The 11,292-nt window shown below is 40.6% G+C and overlaps 2 protein-coding genes across 3 annotated transcripts in view; both read left to right on the top strand.

Moving 5' to 3' along the window:
- The first annotated feature begins 675 nt into the window (after positions 1–675).
- krtcap3 (keratinocyte associated protein 3) lies at positions 676–4,021 on the top strand. Its single transcript, XM_085764066.1, has 6 exons — positions 676–835; positions 1,688–1,872; positions 2,308–2,367; positions 2,466–2,663; positions 2,801–2,935; positions 3,305–4,021. The coding sequence occupies exons 1-6, from the start codon at positions 823–825 to the stop codon at positions 3,374–3,376; spliced, it is 663 nt and encodes a 220-aa protein (XP_085620192.1). The 5' UTR covers positions 676–822; the 3' UTR covers positions 3,377–4,021.
- Positions 4,022–6,624: 2,603 nt separating this feature from the next.
- The window catches only part of LOC146989793 (frizzled-3-like), a 28,227-nt gene continuing 23,559 nt past the window's right edge, over positions 6,625–11,292 (top strand). The window contains exons 1-2 of one of the 2 annotated variants that reach the window (XM_085764028.1): positions 6,625–6,766; positions 7,897–8,849. In XM_085764028.1, the coding sequence (XP_085620154.1) occupies positions 8,541–8,849 (309 nt within the window). In that variant the 5' untranslated portion in view covers positions 6,625–6,766; positions 7,897–8,540. The remainder of the gene's footprint in view (positions 6,767–7,896; positions 8,850–11,292) is intronic. The other variant, XM_085764037.1, reaches the window with a different exon arrangement.

The following is an 11,292-nucleotide window of genomic DNA, read 5'->3' as shown; positions in this document are numbered from 1 at the left end:
GACGCAAATTTCTGATGGAATGAAATGGCAAGGTGAAGATCAACTTCACTTTGACATCATAGTGCTCCACAAAAAAGGCCTCTGGCCATGATTCAATATTGGAAGGGGAGACTCTGACCATATCTTCTACAACTTTGCTGTTGCTAATTCTAGTTAAGATGTACACAGACAACTACCATCCTCAAATCTGCATATTTTGCTGTAGTGCATTTGAATGCATTGTTTACTTATGTTATATGCTCTTAAATTAGCTGGTGGAATGTAAATGCAAGCACTCCTTGTACAAAAAAGTTGTAAAAAAAGAAAGAAAAAAAAGTGTTTAGCCTAGCAGCTTCATACTGATCCTTCTCTCTATCTCTCATTCTCCTCGTCACTGTCTCATCTTTTCCACTCAGATTAGTGGTGTTGGTTATTATATAATCATACATGATGGACAGCTTTAGCCTGTTTCTCCAGGTTGTATATTGATATTCTTATATTTTGTAAATTACATCAGTGTCTTTAAACGAGTATCTTTTAAAACAACAACAAAAAAAACAATATAAAGTAAGACTGCTCTTTCTAATAAATGTGTGAAACGCTTGACTTTTTTCTCTTCATAAAACTCATTCAGGGGGTGGGGGGATAAACTTATTAAACGTCTCAGATGTCTGTTGCGCCCCTCAGCGTCCAGCAGGCTGCAGGTAATTTGCAGGTGAGTTTGGTGACGTCGTACAGGAAGTGGACAGAGCGACGTGAGTGAGGTCTGAAGTTTCGTCCTCTGTTGTTGTCGACAAACACGGATTTTCATTCAAAGCGAGGGAAACATCAGTCGGAGGAGAGATGTGCACGTTTGGTGAGTGAACGTTTGGTTTATATCTAACTGCTGAACAGCTCCTACAACAAAATGTCAAAGCTCAAATACTCGACCTAGTTTTTCCCCTCCACGGGTGTAACTGACCACAGGCCTGCAGGTAGGATGGCACGGTTTCACTTTAAAAACTCAACACAGGTTATTATAAATGCGCGCATAACACACACAGGTTATTCTGGTTTATGAGAAATTAACGATTTGACAAACTCGGACTAAACCACTTCGATTTGAAAGAGGCACTCATGCCCACAAATACCTCCCCCTTCCTTAAGTGTAGCTTTTGTATGCAAATGCTGTAACTGTAGCCTCTTAAATGTAGCTATGCCTGTGTATGATAAATGTTATGTCGGGGATTAAGTTCTTAAGAATCTAATCCAGTGGGTTTTTTAACGTCACACTGCAACAGACACACACAATGGAGCTGGATGGATAAATAAGCCATTCTGATATGAGCTAATATTAATTTATTACACCAGGTGATAGGGCAGGTGTAGGTGTTGGCCAAGAAGTAACAAGAAAGTGTAGTGTGGAAATGGTTGTTTGTAGTGATTTAGTTTGCTCACCACAGACTGCTAACAGGTTAATGCTATACAACTCCAATTAATTGTCAGTTTTATGGAACTTTATAGATTCAATAAAATAAAAACAATATCAGTATCCTTAGAAAACCATTATCAGCCTGCCATAATGCTAAATCAATGTGTAGCCTACTGTTGTGTAAGCAGAGACTGTTCTTGTTCTGCATACAACATTGGATATATATAGATATGTTGTGATGCATACAAAATGCATATCATGCATGTTTTAAATATTTCCTGTATGTCTGTCATCCAGATAAGGAGAAAGGGCCAGGGAGGCTAATGAAAAAGGGGTTGACTCTCATCCTGGTCGGCCACATTAACTTCATTCTTGGAGCTATCGTCCATGGCAACGTCCTCCGCCACATTTCCAAACCCGACCAGCAAATCACCACTGAATATACTGTGGCCAACATCATCTCTGTCACCTCTGGCCTGCTGGTGAGTCTCTATAGTTTTAGATATAAACACTACGTTTAAAGTGATCTTTGCAGTTCAGATGAGGATGCACCAACAGTCTCGGTTGAGCTAAGTTATCTTGATCTTGAAATGTATGTTTCATAAAACAAACTCATCTGATCGTCCTTGCTCTGTGCTCCTGTAGTTCAGTAACAGTCGTGTATTTTTATCCACAATCAAGACTAAACTTGCCCATTAAGCGGAACTGGTTTTTCACATCAGTTGCTAGTTGCTTTAGGGCAGACCTCATTACAGTGAGGAGTTACAGATAAGCTGCTACAGTAGGTGTTGATGATGGTGTCACCTTTCTTTGAAATTCACTCCTTACAAGATATTAAAAGGCACTTGTCAAAGAGACAGCTTTAGAAATGTAATCAGTGCCACTGGAACAATCATCTTGTCATTTGAATCTTACAGAGCATTGCCACTGGGATTATTGCTATTGTGATGTCGAGGAACCTTCATGTGGTAAAACTGGTAAGAACTGAATTTCTGCTCTCTTCAGCCACTCATTGTGTCTGCTCAGTGGTTACCAATCCTTCTGTTTTTATACGATGTTGTGTCTGTCTCTCCAGCAAATAGGACTTTTAATTTCATCATTCCTCAACGCCCTGCTCTCGGCAGCATGCTGCGCTGGGGTCCTCTTGGCCATTAGTATTACTGTTGCCAACAATGGACAGGGTTTGATGAAGGGATGCAACGATACACTAGTGCCCATCAATGCTCGGTCACCTATCGGTGTCCAGTGCCCGTTTGATACAACAAGAATTTACGTGAGTTTCTTAAAAAGTTCCACCTCTCCCTGTCCCTCAACCTATTGACCTCGCATCACAGGAGGAATAGTTGACCTTGTGGTGGTAATTTATTTCCTTGTCTTCCATCATTAATCATTAATCTTTCCATCTTGCAGGACACCACCCTAGCGCTGTGGATCCCTTGTTCTGTGCTGGCAGGGGTTGAGGTCGGACTGTCTGTCTGGTGCTTCGTCATTGGATTGGCTCTTAGAGGACTGGCGCCCTGTGGGAACAGCTACATCAAAGAGCAGGTGTGTGTGTGTGTGTGTGTGTGTGTGTGTGTGTGTGTGTGTGTGTGTGTGTGTGTGTGTGTGTGTGTGTGTGTGTGTGGTGTGTGTGTGTGTGTGTGTGTGTGTGTGTGTGGTGTGTGTGTGTGTGTGTGTGTGTGTGTGTGTGTGTGTGTGTCTTTGTCTTTGGGGGAGTGTGTGTGCTTGAGGGATGTAACTATGATGTGTATCTGAATTTCTGACTGACTCAGATGTGCATGTATACTCTTACAACGTATCCACAGACATCCACTCACTCTTCTCTAGGTCAAGACAAAAGCCCAAACACCCACATTCACTTGCTCATAATAGCACAGACTGATACATTCCTTGTCCTTTCCTTGACTCTTCCAGTTGGAGGAAGAGGCTGAGTGCTCTCCCCACAGCCGACGTCTGATTGGAAAGCGCGTGAACTTTGAAGCCTAAATGAACAAGAAGCAGGAAGGATAGCTAAGTTGCAAAAGGCACCACTGCACCTGCATTTCAGAGTGGCAGGTTTTGCCTTGCAATCTCTGTGGAACAGGAGTGGAATCACTTTCAAGAGACTTAGCAATCTATACAGTAAGTAAATGAATTTAGAGTGACATCAAAACTCACAGATGTTTTAGGTGCATTCCTTTTGTGCAGATATTGTGATTCAGTGTGCATAATGTGTGTTTGGAAGCTACAGTAAGATTATTACTAAGCCTTTCAGTCGTATCAGTATCCGTTTGGGTTATGTCTTTCAATATGAAGAATCCTCTATACGTGAAGGAAGTGCATTTTTTTTTATACCTTTTTGAAAATATGTAATGTTTTTAGCTGATTTATGATTATTTTATCTTGTAATGTAAACTCGTCTCACATTTCAGCAAAATCTATTTTATTGTTTTATTGTATTTCATTGTTTGTGCAGATTATAAACAACTCCATTGCACTGAGTTGCAACTGAAACCAAGGTTTTTCAACATACAAGTTTAACACACAAATAATTATGCTTATAGTCAATTTATTGTTAAATTGTAATGCAGAGACATGTCATGTTAAGTGTGTAAATAACAGTTTTCCCTTTTATATTATTTAGAGGCAGTATTTGGCTTTCAAACTAAATTGTACTTGCTAAATTGCACTTTTTGAAATTGGCTCATAATAGTAGAGAACTGTGAGGGAAACTGCAGTTGGTGACATGTTGATTGGTTTCCATTACATCATGGAAAATCTAGATGAATACTATGTCACACACAACTTGCAACTGTGCAACATCAGCCTAAATGTTTTGTCTTCATATGATTTTGTTCATTTTTTATTTTTTTTTAATACTTTTTTCTGATCACATTATTATTTGACAGCGGTTGTTGTAGAATTATTGACTTATTGAAAATATGCTTCAAAGAGAAATACAAACTGTTTGAAAGGGTATGTGAAAAGTTAGGACTGATAAACTTAACTAGATCAACATCTTTAAAAGGGTTTTACATCATTCTGTGTTGCTTTTGCCACTAGAAAGACATTCAGGGGTAAAATGACAACAATAGGTTTAGATTATGAAACAGTGTAGTGTTAAAATAATGTTTAAGTCTGGTCTGAACCTAGTGAATTTAGAATAAACTGAACTGCAGCATCACTACTGTATGGACTGAATGCCTCTGCATGTACAGTATACTGTGAGTGAATGTCGAGTGGGGTCATATTAAGAGGTTAAACCAGTATGTGGGCCAGCAGCCTCAGCTGGCGCAGACCCCCCATGACTGAACGACATAGAGGATCAGATCAGATCAGCCATGAAACAGTTAATCTAGTGCCGTGCTCAATCGTGCGGAAGGGAATCATAGCACACAGTACTAATCCTGAGACTGTAAGGGATAAATATTGACATAGCGTTGACTGATACAACCACAACAAGTCTGAGTGGCCGTTTCAGTCCGTAGGAGGTTGATGTTGCATCCCAGACTCTTAAAATACACATTTGAAACCCCAAGATGATTATGAGCAAATCAATGTGTGTTAAGATATTGCAGACAAGCTTATTGTTGTCAGGGGAAATAAAAAGACCACAAGCAAGGTCATATAACATGATATTTTATTGAAGAGTTAGCATTGTCAAACACTAAAGGTTTTTAGCTGTTTGAGTGCCATGTCATTTGGCTCTTCTAAACATTTTGTCGTAGCCTAAAGAAATAAATGTCCCATAAAAGTATTGCATATGAAGAATGCAGTTGATTAACCAGTTTACTGTGATATTTTTATTTTATAAAATTTACATCTAAATTAACATTAGCAAAGTCACTTATTTGACAAAGGTATACTTTTATCACTAATAATATCACTGAATAATGGCCAAATGAAAACTTTTGTGTTTTTTTTGTTTCAAAACAAGGTAAAACTACAGTCTTGGAGGATGGCCTAATAGGACAAAACCAATGCCATAATTTATCTTTCCCATAGATCCTGTGTTAAAGTTGTGTGTATGTAGCACCGCTTTATGGTTTTGTACCTATAAACATACCTATATACACTTGATGTATAATTTTAATAAAGATGTTTGATCATTTTAATGTGTTCCTCTTTTCAGTTTTGCCTGACAAATCAAGGTGGATATTATCATTCACAGATAAATTATCTGTAAGCCCCTTTAATTAGGAAGTTACCATCAAAAACACTATACTAGTCAACACATGCACCCAGCCAGGACACACACAGTTTCCCATGCCACTCAAGCTTTGTGTTGTCCATTATAAAGACAACAAATGGCAACGTTAATTAAAAGCAAAATTGGCTTCTGGTTCGTGCCTCGTTTATTAAAATAGAGCCACCAGCAGCCACCCATTACATGCGTCTATTAATATTGCTGTAGTGTACACTGTATGTCTACAACAACATTATGTTGTTATGTAGTATGGTGCTGACTTTGACATAAAGTACAATGCTGGTAAGAGTAAAGTTATGATTATTAGAAGCAGAGAAGACAGACAGTCAACCTTCCCTGACTTCCATCTGTCTGGTACTGCACTCAGTGTGTGCAGCGAGATCAAGTATTTGGGGCATATTATTGTTAATGACTTGTCTGATGATAAAGATATGTACAGGCAGCGTCGTAAGCTCTATGCACAAGCAAACATGCTGTGTCGTAAGTTTAGCATGTGCTCTGTATCTGTAAAAATTGCATTGTTTAAAGCATATTGCACACCTTTGTACACAGCCCACCTGTGGTGCCGCTACAAACAAGGTAGTATAAGGAAGCTCACAGTAGCTTATAATGACAGCATGAGGCTACTGTTGAGAGCCCCAAGAAGCTCCAGTGCAAGCCATATGTTTGTTAGTGTTGGGGTACCCACCTGCTCTGCAGTTCTGCGCAATCTGATGCACAGATTTATGTGTAGGGCGTCAGAATCAGAGAATGAACTTATTAATGTGTTGGTTAATCCTGTACGCAGTTCTGTAAGATTTTCGTCCAGACTGTGGAATCATTTTAGAACATGTTTGTATGCAAGCCTACACTGAATAGTGGGGAAAGCTCTGTATTTTGTATTTTGTGTTTTTTTGTTTTGTTTTATTCTGTCTTTGTTTTTATTATCTTATTCTGCTTTTATGGTGATATGGATCCCTTTGGGTCTGAAATAAAGATTTAATAATAATAATAATAATAATAACATTCATCGTGCAGCTCTCTCGTGTCTCTGCGCGGCCACGCAGAATCCGCGTTCACGAGGTGTCGGCTGCACGCTGCACGGACCCAGCTGCAAACAGTGGAGGAAAAGCCAAGTGCTGCAGTGAACGGAGCCGGTGGAGCAGCCGAAGGAGCGCACGCCGCGAACCGCTCGTTAATCTTCACACAAGGTAAAGCATTTATATTTGTAATGTTAGACGGGAAGTGTAACAATTGGTCTAGTAATTTCATTATTATGGGCACACGCAAGCCGGGGACTTCGATACAAACAGCGCGCTGCTTTGGGGATGAAGACACTGCGGTGACAAACACACACACACACACACACACACACACACACACACACACGGCTCTGAAGATTGATACGCTCCGTCCTCCGTGATCCTGGTGTGTCATGATGTGTGTGGTTTCTCGCTTCGGTGCAGCGAAGACGCCTCATTACCTGCTTTTTAAGAAAGATTTATGTTTTATAAAACTGGCCGGGTCCGAGCCAGCAGAGGAGAGCTAACGTGAACGTCTACGTTAACGGCTGTGTGACCTGTAACGGTAGAACGTTACAGGTTAAACGTGAACAGTCAAACGATAACAGTTTAGAAACGTTAACGCTGTTAGCTAACCTGCTATCAACGTTTACTGTACAGTCAAAGCTCTTGTCTAACGGAGCAGTTCGACGCAGGTGTAAATTAAAACTTAATTACTGAGCGCCATTTCATTTTTTTTTTCTTTAACAGCTGTAGCGTTAAATTGGTCCAGGCGGTTCTCGTAAGTTTGTTGTGTGTTTGTGTGTTAGTCAACCTAAAAGACACCGAGTCGTGGAGTGTGAAACATCGCAGGGGAGCGCTACTGTTGCCCGGCCAACCTCGCACAAACATGAGAGCGTGTGGGAGTGTCTGATCGTCCGCAGGTGTAGCAGCAGCCAGCGACCACATCCACGGCGTCAAACGTGCAACGACGACTTGTCCTGGTTCGCTTTGAACGTGCAGTCTGCGGCATGAACTGTGCATAACCTCCGCTGACACACAGCGGCGAGCAGATGAAGATATGAAGCTGTCATCAATGCAAGTCGATTTTGGCTCTTGATAACAACAAAGTAGCACTAATTCTCAGTCCGCCGTGCCAACATAAACATGCTAGTGTAGATTTCATCAGATATTTTAATCCTGACTGGAGTATAGACCAGGGTGTGGCTGGCCAGAGACCATATACAGATATACAGTACATATTCTGTACTCCCAAGGAAGCCCACTCTGCTTGTTTGACCATTGGCTTTTCTTTGTGTTTTTCTTTTTTAAACCTGCAGGACCTGCTTGTTGAATCTCCTCCAGTGCAGCGGACTGAAAGTGAAAGACTATTCACCAAAACCGTTTGGAGGATTATGGGATCTTTTGGGCACGATTTCAGGTGATTCTGTGAAACTATGGCTTGAAGCAACAACAACAAAAAACAGTGGAAGAAAGACATGTGCAGGAAACCAGTGAAGATATCCAAGAGACAGCTGATGGTGGAAGTATTTCCTTGAGGACATGCTCTCAGTTTGAGGATGGAACAAGGAGAATCTGCCTTTGATCAGAGGAGTGCCAGGAGGTGGAGGGCAGCCATGTAAGGATTTTCTGCTATTATTTTAATAAGAAGCAATTTAAATTGGATTAAAAGGTGCTTTCTATGACAGGCTGCACAATAAAAGGAAACACTGCGATGGTTGAATATGACGACTGACACAAAGAGTACATCCACTCATGGCCTACTGATGAATCTGTACTCCATCACGTGTGCTGTTCGGTGTACATTTTGGGAGGATACCTGCTGTGTGCATTCCTTGCTTCACCACCAACGCTGAGCCTAGAAATGGACACTTTGCTTCTGATGTTGAGAGGCTTTAAAAACAACTCCTGCATATTTTCTTGACAACAGTAGTCAGTACGTCTGAACCGCTGCGGAGAAATAATGGACTTTAAAATGCAAACACCTGTTGGAAGAGGATGCATGAAAGACTGGGTTTCAAAAACTGCAACAGTGTACCACAGACAGAGAGACCCTCTCTGTTTTTCTGTCCTCCTCATCTCTATCTTCCCAATACTACTCTCCCTGGTTGCACCTACACTCTCCATTCACATGGAGGCCATAGAAAGCCACAGTGAGTTTACCTGTGAGCCCATCAGACTGAGAATGTGCCAGGATCTGCCTTACAACACCACCTTTATGCCCAATCTACTGAATCACTACGACCAGCAGACAGCCGCATTAGCCATGGAGGTAGGTGTTTTTTAGTGTGTGTCATTCAGGCAAGTGCATGTTGTGTGTGTCAGTATCACAGCACATGGGGAAATAGGATAGCCCCTGCTGTGAATGAGAGAGGTACTGTTACACGTTGTTCCTAAAAAAAAATAGACATTGTGAAGCATTACACTTGATGTGGAAAGTCTTAACATTTGGACAGGAAACAAACATGAAGTTTACTGCAAATGTGTGTGTTTGTCATGATAACAGGCTGCAGAAATTGAAAATGATACAAAGAAATAACTTGCAGAGTTTCACATTGAATTGTCAAATAACAAAGGGAGAGACAGTGTCAGAGCCAAGGAAAACACAGAAATCATTGTAACAAAAATGGAAAATTCCTCAAAAAAAGCAGGAAAACAAAGATCGTTGGCTAAGGTCAAAATATATTGTAACCTTAATTATATAGTATGGATGGTGGTTAATCAGTGATTTTAATTTACTGAATCAAAGCAGTGTTGTACTGTGAGTATTAATGGTAATTGTTCAGTCAGTGGCTGATTTCTTTTCCACCCCCTGCAAACATGGGAAATCACCCGTGATCTTTTGTCCTCAGACCACATAGAAATGTTTTACACAGAAACAACAATTGATGTTCTTTTTTCCACAATGAGTTTTTAAAACCCCACCCCAAAAGTCATAATCTATAGGGTTTAGGAGGACAAATTGGATACATAGAGGCGCATGTAGTGAAGTGGCTTTCACACAGAAATATCAAAGACAGGAGCAGTGAAACACTTGAGAAAAGGTGTTTCTCAATCTCGCCTCCTCACGTTACAGCTTCATTTTCTCAATACTTGTCGTTGTTCCACACAGAAGTAGATGACTGTGTACGGACTCAGACAGACACTCATGGCCCTTTTTGAATGTGAACAGAAGCAGTTGCAGAAAAATAATCTGCAATGAAGTGCTTATTTGAGTGTACTTCCAGCGCATAGACTTTAAGCAGCAGAGGTGGGGAAATGTGTTACACACTGAGTGCAATAGTAGACGCACATTATCCGTCTATATCATGTTACTCTCTTCCCTAGTCCTTTGTTATTCCCCAGAGAGGGAGAAAGAGCAGAGAGGAAGGTGTTGCTCAATAGCTAGACGATAATTATCAATTCAGTACTGTATTTGAGATCTGGACATGTTTGGGTGTGTTAGTTTTGCCTACTACTGACGGACTACTTGGTAATTTCCTAAATGTAAAAGAAGATAATTTATTTCAAACAAACGATAAAACACAAAGACACAAATCAAACCATGCAGGCAAGGCCCAGCCTGTTTTAGAGGGACAGTCAGTTTGAGTTCTCTTCATTCTCTAGTCCCCAAGTTTGTTATGTTTCTGTGTCTTCATACATCCACATGCAAGTGGATGTTTTTCCCACTGCACATGCAGACCGAGATTCAGACGTGTTTTGGCTACCGTACAACTGTAGTTTATAGTCTGTAGAACACGGAAAGATAACTAATATCAGATGAATTAAATCTGCCTCCAGCTGTTCATAGTTGGCATATTACATTACCCTTGTTGAAAAGCTGATTAATTTCGACAAGGCCTGTGTTGGCTGTGCACTTTGCCTGTTTAATCTTGAATATTGTTATGTTTAGTTAATGTTTAGTTAATATTTTCCCATGTCAAAGCCAGATAAATGTTAGCCAGAATGTCAAGCTAGAATTTGCTTTGCTGTGTTTTGGATCTTTAATCACAGGAGGACATTTTCTATCACCCAAATATGCTGTGTAGATTATACTCAAATGATCCCCTGGTGTCAGACTCCCCCTTTTCTCCCTTGGAAATAGTGGAAATACCAGAAAAAAAAACAGCTTTATTTTGGGTTGACACTGACAGCCATACATTTTGGATTTGCTTAGGGTGTTTTGTATGGTGCTGACACTCCTTTAGTCTTGGGATTCACTCAGCACATTAAGGAACCATACAAATGTTCAAATCAAGTTGATTCCCCCAGTGTCATGTCAAAACACGCTGTGTCAAGGATTTTAAGAAGCATCTGTTGTTGAACTTGATTTGACCCAGATGAAGAAGGAGCCAAGTAACTGACACCCTCGGTCCCTCCAGTCATGGAGGAGACAGCTTTCTGAAGATGGTTGTGTAGCAACATGAGCCCCGTCAGTGCTCCTGCTCTGGTCTGCTTTGACCAGGCATGGTAGTCCTGGTGGGAACCCTAGAGGAAATTTAATAATATATCTCATGGGACACTGGCTGCATAATACAAGCTTGTGTGTGTGTGTTGTGTCTGTACAGACAAATACACGCACACACAGTAGTTTATGTGTAGGTATGAGAGAGTTCAAGTGAATCTGAAACATTTATGTTTGATTCCAGATTTTTGTTTTTCATAGAGGACCTAAGTAATTGAACAGCAGCATCTATGAAATTACTGTAGCATTGTCATACAAATCTAGAATATTG

Source organism: Trachurus japonicus, chromosome 3 (assembly GCF_045865225.1).
Source record: "Trachurus japonicus isolate A0001 chromosome 3, Traja_1.0".
Taxonomy (NCBI): Eukaryota; Metazoa; Chordata; class Actinopteri; order Carangiformes; family Carangidae; genus Trachurus; species Trachurus japonicus.
This window is presented reverse-complemented; position numbering and strand designations above follow the sequence as displayed.

Bases quoted from the DNA above. Each gene is read 5' to 3' on its own strand.
- krtcap3 (XM_085764066.1), top strand. The intron at 2,368-2,465 runs GTAAGAACTGAA...CTGTCTCTCCAG, and splicing joins ACCTTCATGTGGTAAAACTG to CAAATAGGACTTTTAATTTC. The intron at 2,664-2,800 runs GTGAGTTTCTTA...TCCATCTTGCAG, and splicing joins TTGATACAACAAGAATTTAC to GACACCACCCTAGCGCTGTG.